This window comes from Cygnus atratus, chromosome 11, assembly GCF_013377495.2.
Source record: "Cygnus atratus isolate AKBS03 ecotype Queensland, Australia chromosome 11, CAtr_DNAZoo_HiC_assembly, whole genome shotgun sequence".
NCBI classification, from domain to species: domain Eukaryota; kingdom Metazoa; phylum Chordata; class Aves; order Anseriformes; family Anatidae; genus Cygnus; species Cygnus atratus.
In genome coordinates, this window is record NC_066372.1 from 13,927,993 (window position 1) to 13,944,723 (window position 16,731).

At 56.8% G+C, this 16,731-nt stretch overlaps 1 protein-coding gene across 1 annotated transcript; it reads right to left on the reverse strand.

The window, feature by feature from the left end:
* Positions 1 to 14,159: 14,159 nt before the first annotated feature.
* On the reverse strand, positions 14,160 to 16,731 carry AEN (apoptosis enhancing nuclease). The gene is made up of 4 exons (XM_035554656.2): positions 16,666 to 16,731; positions 15,772 to 16,325; positions 15,178 to 15,378; positions 14,160 to 14,906 (listed from the first exon to the last, which is right to left on the reverse strand). Exons 2-4 carry the CDS (start codon positions 16,321 to 16,323, stop codon positions 14,703 to 14,705), a joined length of 957 nt encoding a protein of 318 aa, XP_035410549.1. The 5' UTR covers positions 16,324 to 16,325; positions 16,666 to 16,731; the 3' UTR covers positions 14,160 to 14,702.

Genomic DNA, 16,731 nt, shown 5'->3' on the forward strand with positions numbered 1-16,731 from the left:
GCCAGAACCCACAACCCATATAGAGAGACCTTTGCTCTGTCCTTGCTAAGTTGAGGACTGGATTTTAGTCGTGACCGGCCAGAGGAAAATAAATAAATAAATAAATAAATAAATAAATAGCCTCGTGGAGGAAAACTTTCCATTAGCATAATGCCAGCAGCACCAGCCTGGGAGGTGGCTGGAGGTGCCTTCACTCCAGGGCACGGCAGGGGCAGGAGGGAGGGGGCATGGGGGTGTCCTAGGCCACAGGCACAGTCCCTAAATTAGGCCAGCCAACAAGCGGTGGAGGGCCTGGGCTGGAGATAAGTAGCTGTGAGGTCTCTGTACCCACAGCTCGGAGGATGTGATGTCGGCTTCAGGAAAGTCACTGCTCTGCGCCTCCAGGGCCATGGAAAGCTAAGGAGGAGCAGGGGGAAGATCGAGTCAAATCCTCCTGTGGGCACTACTGCACCTCTCAGGCAGGGCCAGGGCTTTGTAGCCCTCGTGAAATGCTTTATTGCTGGATATGCATCGGGGAATTCCAGGGTCTCTTTTTCAGAGTTTCTGAGGAGCTGATCCAGAAGGCAAAGCAGGCTGGGGTTGCTGTCAGTGGCTCTAATGAACGGCAGGGGCAGACACAGCGCAGAGCATGGGCACTGAAATGAGGAGATTCATTTCAATGAACCATCAGCAGCCAGCTGCTGACGGCAGCACGCACACGGAGGTCGGCACCTCGCCTCCCCTTCTGGTTGCATTGAAGATGGGCAGCGATGCAGCAGGACATAAAGCAGAGATTCCTGCTTTAGGATATCAAACCTCAGCTCCTCTCCTGCTCAGTTACTGGCTCTGAAATGTTTGTCTTCCAAACACTGGTCTAGATATCCCACCCCCGTAAGGATTTATGAAGGTTTCATATGCGTCTTGTGTAATTGCTGAGAAACCTTCCAGCTCATTGAAATTGGCCAAGGGATGGACAAGCTTGTGACCTGGTGCATGAGGCTATGCCCTCACCAATTGCTAGCTCTGTGAACGTGGCAATCTGTAGCTCAGGGTGCTTCCAACCAGGTGGACTTCAGCTGATGTGCTAACCAGTGCCCCAAACTATTCCTCTCCTCGAGGTGTTGAGCTTTCCCTGCCTCTGCTCTTCATCGGCACAGCCCTGTGGCAGCCTTTGGTCAGCCACGGTTGTCCCAAGACACTTCACTGTCTCCAGACAGGGGTGCTGCTCAGGAGAACATCGGCTTGTACTGTGGAGTTAAAGGAAGCTCGGGTTCCTGCTCTCCAGCAATGTCTGGGTTTTCTGTCTATATAAGCATGGCAAGACAGAGCTGGTTTCTGAAGGCACCAAGTGCCTGGAGAGCTGCTACAGGCAGCAGGAGGTGTGGGCTTGAGGGACTGTGCCAAGGGACAGCCACAGACCCTGCTGCTTTCCCCAGCCCCAACACAGTGACCTAGATTTGGGGACAGAAGTAGCCTCTCCGTTCGTACTGAGGCTTGGAAAACAAGCACGCTACCATAAGGGCAATTCTTCGGGGCTCTCCTCCCATGCTTCTAGCAGCAGTCGGCATCACTTGGGTTTCAGCCCCATGTGCTATCCCTTGCCCAAGCTTGGGTCGGCCTCAGGGAAGGAAAGAGGGGCTCATGGTGCAGGTTTTGGTATGGGCTACGGCTCATCCCGGGCCTCAGCCTGCCCAGCGAGAGCGGAAAGAGCCCGGGGATGAGAGAAGGAGCTCTCTCTCCTCATCTGACTACGGCTTTTGTGAGTCAGGTCGTGTTTGCATAAACTGGACCCGGTTGCTAGTGGCAGGTTTTCCTGCCCATAACCACCGTGCCTTTTAGGGCTTCTCGCAGCACCATCGTGGTGATTATTATTGGCAGCTCTGCCTCAGCCCTGCGCGGGCACAGCCTGGACGGAGCAGCCAGCGTGTGATAGCACCAGGGAATAGGATTATTTGGGCAATTTTTCTTCTTTTGACAGCACTTGAACTAGAAGAGATTCCAGTAAGAGAAATTACTGGCAGAATGGACATGGAAAGAGTGATTTTTAAGCAAATATTGGAGAGGGTGTTTGGAGTGAGAGATTCAGAGAGAAACCTGACCCGTGTCCCATTAGAGCAAGCAGTGCAGCTCTGACTCCACAGACGTCCTACAGTCCGACGCCTAGGGAGAGAAGAAGTTCAGGCAACTCTAAACAAACACACTCTCTGCAGAAGGCTCTGTTTTCTTTTCAAGCGGTGGACAAGGGAAAAAAGGCAGAAGCCTTTGGTAACCTCTTGGCTGACAGGTTTCTCCCTATTCCTACTGAAGGAAGAGAAGATATCCACCAACTCACCTCACCCAATGATCCAGGCTCAGCTCTAAAGTTCTGCCCTTATTTATCGACTGAATCTTCCCCCAGGAGCTTGTTGAGCAGTGGATAGAAACCATCCCTTTTGTATCCCCCATTGCAAACCCTTTGTGTAAGCCCATGGCACAGAGAAAGGTGGGTTTTGCTGCTTGACCTAAAGCAGCACACAGCCAGCCCCTCTCTTGCCAGCTGCAATATTTTGGCAAGGCGGTGGTTTGCAGCAGCACACGCATACATCCCATTCAGGTTCAGAGATTGCTTGTTAATTTAAAAGCCTATTGCTCAAATTCACCTTCCTCGGGGTAAAAAAGTACATCTCCAGAGCTGGGCAGTGCAGGCTGGCACCTCACCGCTTACAGTAGGGAATTGGTGCTGACAAAGGTGGGGCTGCCTTGGAGAAAGGCGAAATGCTGGGCATTTGTCTGTTGGAAAAGCAGCATCAGAGCAACAAAAGAAAATCCAGATGTTGCGTTTGCGTGGTAACGGTCTGGCTAATTGTAGACAGCCCCACCTGATTTCTAGCAGCTTAGCATTTCTCTTCGCTGTTTATTGACTGAGGATTTTCTCATTATTGGCACATCTTTAGGAGAAAATAGTATCCTTGTTTGGCTTCTGATTCTTTCAGAAATACTGTTTTTATTACTGTACCTTCAGCAAGATTTCATAATAAGAAATGGAGGCTTGTTAGCTCAGCTGGGGTTTTGCCATGGCTTCTGCAGGGACACAATCTTGGCTCGTGGCAAAGGTCTGGAAGATGGTGACAGCAGCAAATATCCACAGATGCCCTCCTACATGGCAGAAGCTGGGATTACAGCAGTGCAGAGTTGCTGTCCCACTTGTCTGCTTCTATCCCTGTGAGAGAGCTGCAGGGGCACTGGACACAAAGCAATATCTAGAAGTCAGGCACAGGGAAACTCTCCTTGGGCACAGGATTAATCCAACCCCCCCCCATAAAGGGTAGCAAATAGAGGGAAGCCTTGCTGGGCCACAGGCAGGTGAATGCACCTTTCCCTTGTGAGAAGGCTTTTGCTTTTCTGGGTCATGTTTTCCCACCCAGGGAAGTTTCAATGAAGCATCCAACAGCTAGCAAGTTTCGCAGCTGTCTGCCCCAGAGGGTATCCAGCCCCTCCAAGTTCAGGCATCTGCAGCTGGCAAAGCACCCAGTGCTGAGCTGTGACCTCTGCTTTGCTTTGAGGGCCAAACTAGGCCACTTGTTCTTCTGCTGCCTTGTTTTGAGGGCCAAACTGGGCCACTTGTGCTTCTGCTGCCTTGTTTTGGGGGCCAAAGCTGGGCCACTTGTGCTTCTGCTGCCTCTGGGGTGCTGCCCTGGGGAGAACCCCACATAACTCAGCAGAGACAGCAAACTGGCTCCCACCACTGCTCTCCCAAGCCTCACGTTCCCACCACTCTGTTCTCCCTCTAGGAACAAAAACAGCCCAGCCAGGCTGCATCGCTGGCCCCGTGATGCAGGGGAAAGCTCACGGCTAGTAGGGAGCAGGGTGAACCCACAGCGAAGTGGATTTCAGCATCCCCAGCACGAGGAGGTCGGATGAATTTCAGACATCTCTGGAATTTCAGCTATTTCATCGAGCAGCTGTGCCCTGCAAGCGGCACTCAGCGCAGAGGGCTGGCGAGAAGCAGGCCGGGAGCCAGGCGTGGAGGGAAGGCCAAGGCCAGGCCGCCCCCGTCCTGTCTACAGCCTCCTGCACACTGTCCTGTCACCCTGCCAGCACCTCAGGGCCTTTGCAAAGTCCCTCTAAAACCACCAAAAGGAACAAGAAACCAAAATCCAGCCCTTCCCTCGATAACACAGCCTTTCTCAGAGCCCTCCCCACTGCAGGGCTTTACGCCTGGCTTTTTGGGGCCAAAGCAGGCCGCTGGCTGTCCTGGTGCCACGGCAGCGTGTGCGTGGCCAGAGGCACGTAAGCTTGGTGGCCCAGCAGAGCAGACAGCTCTCTGTGAGGGGTGGAACAGGCACAAAAATGATCAGTCCCCCTCAAGGCTTGCAGCGGTGTAATAAAAGTCCCTGTGTCCTGCATGCCAGGGAGGTCCAGGGGAGGGGTAGAGGCTGAAAGTGAATTAAATGGCCCTTTCAGGAGCAGGGAGCACTTCAGCTTCCCTAGCCTGTGTAGTGCAGTTGCTGTTGAAGTCTCCCCACCATGATAGCCAGCAGAGCTGGGCCCACATCATCTTTGTAGACACCGTGTGGTCCTCGAGGAAGGCAGAGGAGCAGGGCAGGAGGGGAAGGGATGGGCGCTGGATTGAGAAATGAGATTAGCTTGTTCAGGCACACAGGAGGGATCCAGGAGCATGACGTGCCCAGGCACACAGGGACAGCACACATCACACCCAAGGTGAAATGCTTTGTCTATCCCAGCACCTGCACACTCCTGGGCCAGATCCTCCCCACCTGCGAGTGAGATCAGCTACAAGGTGTGGAGCGTTGAAAGGGGGCAGAAAGAAGAAAAGAAAAATCATTTGTATGAGAAAATCACCTTCATATATCATCACCAGTGATGCCAAGAGGGACCAAAGCCCCTACAACAAATCCGTTTTCAGCAGCCCCTGCTGTATGCAGGACAGGGTGCAGGTGGGCAGAGCAGCCACTCACGCAGCACAGCTGAGCCCATCCAGCTCCCCTATATAGGGTTGGGCTCAGAAGCATTTCTCCTTTTTGTTTGGAGTTTGGGTAGAGGGGGAAGGGAAGAGAAATAGTATTCGCCATGCTGCTGGCATGCAGCTGGTAGTACCTGTAAAGCCAGGGAAGATCATACTGAAGCGTTACAGAGGTGAGGAGTACTAGAAATACATTTTTTTAAAAAGCCTCTGATTATAAGGACTTAAAAGAAAGCTATTCCTGAAACAGTTGGTAGCAGCAGCTCAGGGCCAGCAATGCCTTCTACCTGGGGCCATGTGAACTAAGAACATTAATTGAGCCTCCTGGGTATGTAAGCCTCTTATCTACTTATACACAGCACTTTCTCTGAGCTGGAAAAAAATGAGATTACAAGCTATTTTTAATGAACAGCAATAGGATGTGCATGCTCACCTACTCTTTGCTATAAGATGCTTCCTTCTCTCTCTGCTTCTCTTTAAAACAGTTAGCTTTTTAGGATATGAGCTCAGACTTCAAAAGGGGTGTAGGTGTCAGAGGAAGGGGGGCAGCTCCTATTCATCCTCTCAGGGCTAAGGGTGCTCTCAGAGCTGCTGCTGAGCTCCTACAGGTGTGGCTCAGTCCCTCAGATCTGACATCTCAAAGCTGTCGAGCGGGGCTCTCCCTGCCTTCCTTTCTTGCTTAAGTGACTCCCTATTTAGCGAGGCAGCCTTTGAATCCCCTTTCCTTGGTGCCTTGCTCGCTGGAGGTGCACATCAGAAGGGGAAGGTGGATGGGTCTCAGCTCCTGGTGGGTGCAGAGACCTCAAAGGTGGCTGTGGCAAAGTGGAGGTAATGCAATGCTTTCAGTGCAGCCCAGAGGCTGCGCAAGAGCATGTAATACTGCCAGCAGCAGAGCAGAGACCCACAGCTGTGCTGACATGGTGTGCAGGAGCTGTTCCAGACCGGAGGGCACAGCATGGTGGTGGGATGCTCTCTGCTCCCCTGCTGAGGAAAAAAAAAATGGTCCTGGGGGCCCTTATTGCTCCTGTTCACTGGGTAGTCTCCTGCCCCTTGGGCATTCCATCCCATGTTTCTTTTTGGGATGTCCTGGTATGATCTGAAGGGGCTTCTTTTTCCTTAATGCCTGAGAGCTGTGTGCTTTGCAGTCTGCCTTTGTGGTGGTGTGGGTCACGTTGGGTTGGAAGGGACCTTAAGGGTCACCTAATTCCAATAGCTCTAATTATGAAAGAAAGATGCCTGCTGTTCCCATTCCCTTTAAAAGCCAAGGCTTTTCTTGCTGCTAGTCAGCTGTGAGCATGTTTCCTGTTACAAGTCTGCCCTTTCAGTTGATTTCTGGCTATAATCAGCGCTGCTCTTCTGTTTCTCTTGAGGCTGATTCTCATTTATTGATCTCTTCTCTGCAAACCACCATGTGGCCAGTAGAAATGGGTTAATTTCCCCTGTAATAAGCCATGGTTTTAAACCAGGTTAAGCCTGGATCTACTGCTAACCTTAACTACACCATACTCTAGGGATAACTCAGGCCAAGGTGAGGATCTGAGCGGTGCAGGGCATCTTCTGCCCTCCAACGGTGTTTGAGCAGAGAGGTTAATTGGGAACCTAGTCCGGGGGAAGCAGCAGTGCTCTGCGACTTGGCCAAAATGATTCCTAAATGGGCAGGGCCAGTCCCCAAACAGGCCTTCATCTGCTCAGCTTTTGCCTGGGGCTCAGCCCAAGACTTGTCCTTGCTCTCCTTGTGGGGACCAAGCATGTCAGAAAGCAGCCCAGCGGTGGAGCTCGAGGCACAGCCCGATGGGGGTGCTGGGCCTTCTTGACTGTGTCAGTCCTGCCTGGTGGCTTCTTCCTAGCCTGGGGTCAGGAGACCCAAGCTTTGCCTTTCTCACCACTCTCCCCAGGGAAATTAGGGCCTTTTTGTAGGGCCATAACATCCCACCCAGAGCAATGGGATGAGCTCTGTAGGCACAGCCCAGCTGCTTCAGAGCCTGGGGCACACCTGAAGAGCTCTTTCCTTGATTTTGTGTTTATCATACCAGAGCAACAGCATGAGAAGCTTTCCCTGAGAGCACAGATAAACGTTTCCTCCTGGTTGGGAGACTTTCTGCCTCGTGGTTCTGTTTTCTGGCCTAAATCCTGCTCCCTCCAAGAGGCCGATCCTCCCCCTGCCCGTTTCAGCACTTTCTAGCTGTGTTCTCAGCTTGCTTTTTCAAAGCAGTATCTGAGAGCCAACCTAACATCCCTGTGCGTGTCTCACTTCTCTCTACTGGGTTGCTTCCCCCATCGGAAGGAGGGAGGTATGGCTCCCATCACTGAGGATCTCACATTGGTTTGCAAACCTCCCTTCTACCCACTGCGACGCTGCCGGTGGGAAAACTGAGTCGGGGAGCAGCAACAGGGCCGTGTGAGCATCAAATGCCTGGCAGAGCTGGAGCAGGACTGGTTTGCTTCCCTAACCAGCACGTGCAGCGCAGGACAGGCTGCGGTTACTTTACACCAGAGCCTGGCAGTGTCAGCCCCCGCGTTGGGGTCTGGAGTGGGGTGAGGTGCAGAGGGAGGCATCAAAATGCTGGGGGAGTTGGCAGGAGATGAAGAAAAGCAGGACGCTCTCTTCCAAACTTTATATATATGATTATATTTAAAAAAAAAAAAAAAAACTGGAGCTAAAAAGGCAGCATGAGAGAGGGGAGTCTTCCACAGAGTGGGGCTGGTGGCGGCGGGGCTGTGCTTGCCCCCCTCCTGCTCCTCCCATGGCTGGACTCAGGCTCAGCCCGTCTGTCCATCTGTCCCCAGCAGGCTGCCCGGTGTCCCACGCAGGAGCTTGGGGCGAGGGGTTTGGCCCTGGGAACAAGCGCCCCGTGTGCTTCCCCGAAAGGGGTTTTCATCTGGTGCTTGCTGAAATGGCCCGGGATGGGGCACAGCTCAAACATGGGGCCCGGGTGGGAATCCCAGTGTGTGTGCCCATGGGGTCTCTGTCTTGGGGTATGGGCAGTCCAGGGGGTGGGTCTGGTCCCTGATTGTTTCCTTGAAGGTCCCTTCTATGGGGTGATGGCCTGAGATGGGGGATGCGTTTGGAGGCAAGTCCAAGGAAAAAAATCTCCCTCCTCTCTCCCATCAGCTTCTCCATCTCTCCATGCTGCTGTCCCGTCCCCTCCAGCTGCTCGGCCTCCACCGGGCCAGGCTGTGCCCCCCAGCTCAGCACTGTCACCTTGGGAGGAAGGGAGCAGGCTCCAGGGGAGCTCGGGGTCAGAGGAGAGGACCGCTCTCTGGAGGCTTCATTAATCCCCACTGACCCTTGTGTCCGTGTTCCTCCACCAGTTTATGCATTCCCGAATCATGCTTTGTTAAATACCTCGTGCGCTTGGGAAATCTGTTGAAATGCATCAAAACCAGGCGTTTGAATGTTTCGTAGCCCATTAGTAAAAATTCACCTGTTTGAGCAGATGGGTAGAGGTTGGTGTTGCTGCTCTGAGTTTACTCTTGAGCTACAATTAGATGTGGAATACACATATGTCAAACGTAGCATGTGCTACAAACACAAATGATTGTAAAGCGCTGTAAGGGGATGTGCTGAGTGTAATTGTGTGTGCTGAGTGTGATTGTGTAATCCACGAAGGTGGATTACAGAGATTACAGGTCCCCCCAGACCCTTCCTCCCCAACTCCCCCCAAACTGACCAGTGAGCCTTGCTAGTGTTTTTTTCCAGTGCAAGAGCACAGACTCTGCTTTTATTCTGGAGGCCTGTGAGTGCCATTTCGACCCATTTCACACCTTCTTACACTTTTTAGCCAGCCATGCCAGAGGCCAAAAGGCATGCACCTCCCTCAGCTGCCATAGCTCCTCAAGTCTCATCCCCCAGGATGTTTGGGACAAAATTGCTGCTGAAAGGGCAACAAGAAACCATTTTTGGAGCAACTTTTTTTTTGACCAGAGCTGCGTATTAATGCCATCTTAAAATGACAACAAGCACTGCTCTGTGCAGCTCTGGCTTTGATCTTTTCCATCCTTCTGCTATTTTATGAGACCAGAGGGTTAGGGGTGATGTGGGCATGTCCCACGGTGCCACCGCAGGGTGCCTGTGTGTGACTTGGCCCCAGCAGATGCCACTCACAGCTGGGATTCCCATTTTATGAAGGCGGGAGCGGTTTCTAGTAAAAGGGAAGGAGTCTTGGCCGGGCCAGGTGAAGGCCAAAAGCAAACAGTGACCTCCCAGCACTGCAAACAGAGCCCAGCGCTGACCTGCAGCCCCTGCTATTCCTGTCCTGGGTCCCCTGCCCATGCCCTGCCACGCTGTCCCCTTGCCTCCTCCTGCTACTCCCTAACAGGGGTGCACAACCCTGCTTTATGCCAGCTGTTTTACGTGTAAAAGTGAATAAACATCCTATTAGGGCTAATGTGCCTTAGCTCATCCTCCTCCTGCCCTGGTCCTGCGGAACCATGGCTGTACAGGGGGTTTGGTGCTGGCTGTACATTATCGCTATTTTATTAATCAGGGTGTTTGTGCTGAGGTTTCAGTGCTGCTCCCCGTGACAGCGGTCCCTTGTTGTGCTGCCATGGGGGCTGAATGGTCAATGCAACGCTGGCTTGGCTTTTAGTGCCACCGTTTCAACGCAATGGTCCCTAAAATTTAATGGGGGCAAAGCTCAGGGCATTCACACTCCCCTTCTGGGCTCTCCCACCAAATTAATGGCCGCAGCTGTGGGTCAAGGGAAGGGCCGTGCATCGCTTGGGGTTTTGACAGAAGTCTGGGGGCTGAGGTGAGGGGTTAAGCAAGGAGAGGCTGCCCCATCCCCGGACCTGCGAGGGACCAAATGGGAGATCGGCAGCCCGAGGGCACCATCTAGCGAACGGCCCGGCCTGCAGGCACCGCCGCGGGCAGGGGCGGAGGGGGAACCGGGGGGGTCCCTGGGGGTCAGCCCGGGGGAGCACAGGGTCACGGTTTTGCTGTTTTCCAGGTTTCTGTGTGGCGATGCCCGAGAGGCGCCTTCACCATCGCTGCGGGGAGCTGGGGCTGCTCCGTTCGGAAGCGGGGTCACGCTGCCCTCCCGACACCAACGCTCGCTGCTCTGCCCTGTGCCAGGTGGCACTGGAAAGATGTCGGTATTTTGCTGTTTCCCAGTTTGGGGAAAAAAAAATAAATCCAAAAATATGGTGGCTAACTCAAGGCTTGCTTTGTGAGGGGGTCCCAGGCGTGCAGGAGCGGTGGTCCCAGTGCTCTCCGTGCTTCTCCCAAGGATGCTCCTGGCCTCTGGGCGGCTCTGAAACCTCCCTTTTGGCTTAGCGAATTAAACAAACAAACAAAAAAAACCCACAGGTGCTCTAACACCTGCCCATCTGCACACCAGGGGTGAGCCGGGATGGGGAAAAGCAGGCTGGAACCCCAAAAGTTTGGCGCGGAGCTTAAGGCTCCCCAAGATGACGCAGCTCCTGGGGACGGAGGAATCACTCTGACCCCTGTTGCTTACTGGGAATTGCACATTTTGCCATCCCACACCTTACTGGGGTCCCCGTCGCAGAGCTGGGGTGACCCCGCACCTGGCAGGTGGAGCTGTGGCTGTGCAAGGAAGGTTTCTCCCCCGGGCACACCCTTAGCACCCACAGCGAGCCCACCCCACGCACCCCACACCCCTGGTGCACGGGAACGGGGCGAGCAGCCTCCGGGCGCAGCATTCCGGTGGCGGGCACCGGAGCCCCCGAGCAATGGGGCAGGGGGAGATGTGCCATCTCCTTTCCTCGGCAGCCAGCCGCCGTGCTGAAGTGGCTTGTTTTCCATCGGGGAACGGCTGTTGCTAGGCCACCCCGGTCCCTCGCATCTGCTGCAAGGGGTTTCGCAGCCAATCCGCGGGGCTGCGCCGGCAGCTCGCACGCCCGCACGCCCGCACGCACACCCCTCCTGCAGCTCGAGCTGGCAGATGTGCCTGTTCATCTCCAGGTCGCACCTCGTTGCTTCTTCCGCCCGGGCAGGTTATTAGGGCGACAGATTTTAATTTGGAGCGGGCGGAGAGGTTTCTGCCCTCTAATTCCCACTGCGGGTGGATAGGAGAGGGGCGATGCTGGGGGTAGGGGTGTAACGGAGCTGATTTCCCATGTTTGCTGTGGACTGGCTTGGTTTTCAACAAGTGGCTGTAAACGGGGGAAATCTGTGTCCCTCTGTGTCCCCACGGTGAAGCAGCACCACCACGGGCTGTTCCTGGGCAGGGACATGCCCTGGGCTGTTGGTCCCAGCATCGCTCCGTGCACAGACACAGGGGATGGGGCCACATTTGGACCAAATGCTCGCTGCACGGGGTGGGAGACACAACCCTGGAGCCAGGTCTCCTGGCCAAAGCTGCTGTTGGGGTCCTAAATACGGCAAGCATCCTATGGGCATCCCACACCCACCCCGAATAAGCCCCCATCACCTCTGGCCGTGCAGCCAACGTGGTGCAGAGCCCATGCAAACCGCGGTGGGGACGTGCACGTCTCCACGGCTGCAAAGCCCTCACCCTGCAGGATAGGAGCACCAAATTGTGCAGGGAACAGGACAATCCAGGACTCGATTTCTGAGGGTCCCCCACACCGAGCTCCGCTTAGTAGGTCCGTTTTGTAGGGTGGCAGGAGGGGGGGGGCTCGATAGCAGCGAGGCGAGCGGGTCGCGGTTCGAATTGTCTCTGCTGCTGGAGGAGAAGCTGTTGCTAGACAGAAGTAAAAGCTGTCGCCATCAGCTCCCATTGGCTCAGCCCCACTCCAATGACGAGCTTATCAGTTACCTGCTCCTGCAGCTGCCTGGGAAAAAAAAAAAAAAAAACACAACTCATTTGACAATGTTTTTCCTCTGATAAAAAAGCCCCGAGTTCCCATTGCCGGATCCGTGGGCTCGTGTTAATCATTATTCAGGGTCGTCGAGACAGCTGGCGAGTTTTCTGCAGGTTCTCGAATTGTCACGAAATTTAGCGTGGATGACGAGCTGGCCCAGGCTTTGCTCCTGCCCTCCTCTGCCCGCCCGAAGATGCTCAGCACCACTGGGCAGCTCCGGGGACAAAGCGGGGCAGACACGGGCTCTTCGCAGCAGCAGCTCCCTGACATTTAGGTGAATATTCACAAACATCTGTGAAAATCCTGATTAGGTCTTGATCGGTTCACTGGGTGGAAAAAGGGGTGAAAATTGCTGTTTGTGTGATTCCCGGCCAAGCTGGCTGGCACTCCCCGACACCAGGAGGCTGGGGGTGCTGCCACCTCCCCATCATCCACCCCCGGTTTGTGTTCCTAGAGGGATGCCCGTGCTGGACTTGGAGGGATGCTCCTCTGTGGCTCTCTCAGCCGTTCCCCGGGGGGCTCGTGGGCTTCACAGCACAGCGTGGGGTTTTTCAGCCCTGCAAAGCCGATGTAAATCCGTGCTGCCCCCCCAGTTTGTTCCTCCCCTTCTCCAAAAGCCAGAGATTATGGGCCAGAAGCAAAGCTCGTGCGTGGGCAGCATCACTCTGGCTGCATTGCCGCCCTCAGGTGTGCCCTGGAACCAGGACGGTGGCTCAGCAGGGCATTAAATCAGCGTGGTGGTGACGGGGACAGGCAGGGAGCTGGGCTGGGAGAGCTCGGCAATGGGAAGCAGCGTCTCTGGATCGCAGGGGTGAGAGCTTACAGCTTTCTGTCCCTCTCTGCAGAGCCGACCCCGCGCACCACAGCCCAGCCCAGGCACGCTTCCAAAAGCCGTCCTCACTACGGCGTTTTGATGGTCGAGACTTTAGAGATGTTCTTCTGATTGTGAGTTTTTTTTTTTCTCCTTAATTACTCCTTCCTCTCGCCTGTGCCTGGCTGCCTCGCAGGATGAGTCACAGGCTGATAAACCTCCCGGCCCTCCACCTCTTGTCGCAGCTCTCTGTCCCCATCCCCACGCACCCGCACCGTGTAACGGCCAGCACTTCGGGGGAAGTCGGTGCCTGGGTCACCAGCCTGGGGCAGCGAGAGGAAAACAAGCTGAGAAACGAGCCTGGAGCCGGCCGGGCTCCCGAGCTTCCCTCCTGTCAGCCTGGAAGAGGTGGGAATGGCAGCGAGGAGGGACGAAGACCTGCGCCAGCTGTCCCCCTGCACGCACTTGGGTGCTGCACGCTTATTTCTTTGGCTGGAGCAGCACAGCTGTTGAAGCAGTGCCGCCGGGACGGCAGATTTTTGACCTGTTGGCTATGCCGGAGCATTTCTGAGCCATCCCCAGGCTTCCTCCGCCAGGCAGGGAGGAGTTAAGGGGAGCGCAGGACGCCTGGTGTTATTGCAGCGATGCGTGCGTCAGGTGCGCTGCATCACCGTCACCGGCTCCTTGCCTGCTTCCATGCTGTGCTCCATGGGCTTTGCTTTAACGCTGGCCCCCGCTCCTGCTTTTTGCATGGCAAGGCTCCTGGAAACCCCGCGGTGCCATCCCGCAGCCTCCCTTCTCACACCGAGGGCTGGGGTGCCCATGGGAACCCTGCACCCTTCCTACAAAATTCATCTTTTTGCGCTCAAATAGCACAGCCCCCAGCCGCACACAGCTTTTCCTGTAGGCACAGCACTTCCCCAGGCCGGGATGAGCCTTCAGAGCCACAATAGGAATAGTTTTGGTTTTTTTCCCATTTTCCTCTGAATCGTTCTTAAAAGCGCCCCGACCGCAGGTGACTCACGCACGGAGCCGCAGGGAAGTGGGGCTGAGCCAGCTCCCCCCCCCCCAGCACGGCCACGTTTCATTCTGAAAAACGCTGCCTGGGATCAGGCCCTCGCCTCTAAAGCAGGCAGCCCCTCATCAGCAGCTTCCTTCCTAGCACAGGGACGTCCCTACGCAGAGGGTGACGGCCGGGACGCCTTCCCTTGCCCTGGGCTTTCCCTCAGCCGCCTCCTTGCCCCCAGCAGCGCCCATCCTGCCCCAAGGGGTGCAGCTTCCCTGCTGCCAGCACCGCTGCTCCAGGACACCCACACCCTTTCCATGACAAGGGACTCGAAAGAAACATGAAAAAAGCACGAGCAAGGCATCCTGGTGCCCCAGGACAGGATTGGTCCTGGACTCACGCCCGGCTGAGCCCATCCGCTGCTCCTCCTGCCCCTCCTGCAGGGGGCTTGGGGCAGAGGGGAGCATCCCGTAGCTCCCCAAAACCACCTTGCCCCAAGAATTACTTATTCCAGCCCCAAGCAGGCCGCCCAAGATGCCTCTTCTGGTTGCAGGTGGGTTCTAAGCACAGAGCACAGCACTTCATCACGCCAGCACACACAGAAGGTTTTTGCAATAATGATTTTTAATTCGGAATTTGACAAATAAGACAAATGACAAATAAGACAAAGTGCATCCTAAGCTGTTTCCAACAGGGTTTAGACACCGATTAGACCCGGACTCTCTTTCCAGGATTTGCTGTGCAAAGAAAACGGGGACGAAATTGGTCCCGTCACCGGCCCTGGATGGTCAGGTGCCAGCAGAGCAGCTTCCAGCTGCTGTCCCAGGGCCGTGACCCACACCCCTGTCTGGACAACCTCTGGAGAACCCACTAACCTCCATCCTCCCCGATCAGCAGCAGGACGTGCCACCACCCGCCACGCAGGGCGTCCCCTCAAAGAGCATCAGAGGTGCCCCCAGAGCCCCATTCCACAGCCACGCACCCACGGGTGCTCCTCCCGGCTGGCACCGGGACCCCGCTGGTCCCCAGGCACCAAGCGCCACCGATCTCGTTTTTGGGAAGATCTCCCCTGGGGAAGGAGGTGGGCGGCTGCCTCCACGCCTACGAGCCGAAGGCACCAGGTCCCGAAATGCATGGACGGGATGCCAGCCCTGTCACGAGCTGCCCGCTGTCAGGTCCGTGGGCCAGTACTGGTCGTCCAGGTACTGGTCACTGTCTGTACTGGGGTCCGCGGGGGGGCTGGGGGGGCAGGGGGGCTGGCTGCGGGCCAGCTCCGTCTCCCACTGCACCTCCACCAGCCTGTAGAGCTCCATGGCCGTCTGGGCGTCCTCCACCGACGAGTGCCCTCTGCAGCCCACCTGAGAGAAGGGGAAAAGGTGGTTAGAAGAAAGGGAGGGCAGAAATCCCCCAGTTTGCTTGCTCTTAAGGACAGGTCTTGGGGTTTTGGAGATGGAAAAGGCTCGATGCAACGCCAGGCAGGACGAGGAGATGTATGTATCTGTCATCTTTCTGGAGGACACATGGGATCTCCATCTCCCAGACCCCACACAGACGTGGGAAAAGGCTCAGCGCACAAACTCGGGAGCCCAAATGGGAGCCCCACGCCACAGCGAGGTGTCCAGAGCTCACCTGGATCTTCTTGTGGAGCAGGTGCTTGGCCAGGCTCTTGAGCGAGGCGCTGGCCCTGACGGGCAGCCCTGCCTTCTGGTTCAGCAGCGGGATCCGGCTGGTGTCTCGGGTCCTGTCTTTGGGGTGGAAGTACTTCAGGGCCTGGAAGTCATTGTGGATGGCGTGTCCTACCACGATCTTGTCTTTCAAGATCTTCAGGATCTGGAGGTGTCAGAGGGGGTTAAACAGGCAGAGCAGCAAAAGAAACAGCGGTCAGGCATAAAATAAACCATTCGGCATTAAATTCGGTTCCTTCTCTTCCGGTGTTTTGGGTTCCCAGAACTGAGCAGTAATGGGAGTGGTGAATCTGCTCCATAAATTACGGACTGGTTCTGCTGTGCAAGTCCACAGCAGCACAAGGCAGGAATATCGCGCGCTACTTAAAGCTTCAGCAAACCAGCCTGGGGGCTCCTGCTCCTACGCTCGCAGCTCTACCTCGCAGCAGCCCGCAGCCGGCGGGGAACGCACAGCCCCTTCCCTCTCTCCTTTCAGCGAGCACACCACGACAAGGCGCGCTTCCCCAGCTGCTTTTTGGCAGCCCCGGGACCCCCTCACCTCGGCCTGGGCGGCCCTGAAGGGAATGGCGTTCCTCAGGTGCCCCTTGGTGACGCCGCTCCAGCGCGTGCGGTAGTCGACGACGGGCAGCCGCGGCCGCACGTACTTGTCGTAGATGACGTCCCCGTGGTAGCCCACCACGCTGCACCGCGCCAGCTCGCTCTGCCGCCCCCGCGGGCCGGTGCCCACCATCTCGCAGTCGATGGCCACGTACTTGGCGGGCCGCAGCGGGGGCACCCCCGCGGCGGTGCCATTTGGGATCGGGGACCCGGGCACCTTCCCGCACCTGGGGGCCACCTCGGGGAGCACCTCCGGGGGGTCCTGGCCTCCCGGCTGGTGGCGGGGGGGTCTCAGCACCCCCCTCTGCTCCAGCAGCGCCCGGCGCTCCAGGAAGCGCTGGTGCCTGCGGCTCCGCTTCTTGCCGCGGGGCTGCGGGGGGACAGGGCCCTGCGGGGCCGGCCTGGGGCCGGGGGGGCCCTGGGCACCCTTGGGTGCGGGTGGGGGGGCTCTGGGGGGCGGCAGCGGTGTCATCTGCCCCTTACCCGGAGGCATGCCTGGGGGGGGGGGGGAGGAAACAAGGGGGGTCAGTGAGCGCCCAGCCCCCCCCCCCCCCCCATATCCCCCCCCCAGTCCCATACAGGCTGTGCGGGCAGGGGGCGGCGGTCACCGTATCACCGCCCGAAGCCCCCCGCCCCACTGCCGACCCCACTGTGCCCCCCACCCCCAGGACCCTGCCTGCCCATTGCCCGGCCCCCCCCCGGCCTCGCTCCCCATGCCCCTGCCCCCCCCCCCCCCCCGATACCCGGCCCCAAACCCCGACCCCATCGCCCCCTCCCCCCCCAAACCCCCGACCCCCCCCCCCCCCAAATATCCCAGCCCCCCCCCCGCACCCACCGCCGCCCCACGTGTCCGGCCCGGAAGCCGCCTCGCTCACATGCCCGGGCAAGTCCTGGCCTGGCC

What these genes read in the sequence shown, in the direction of transcription:
- AEN (XM_035554656.2), bottom strand. Translation starts at nt 16,323, where the DNA reads ATGCCTCCGGGTAAGGGGCAGATGACACCGCTGCCGCCCCCCAGAGCC. An exon ending in TCAGGGCCGCCCAGGCCGAG is followed by an intron (nt 15,379 to 15,771) that starts GTGAGGGGGTCC and finishes TGACACCTCCAG; the next exon opens with ATCCTGAAGATCTTGAAAGA. An exon ending in TGCTCCACAAGAAGATCCAG is followed by an intron (nt 14,907 to 15,177) that starts GTGAGCTCTGGA and finishes CCCTTCTCTCAG; the next exon opens with GTGGGCTGCAGAGGGCACTC.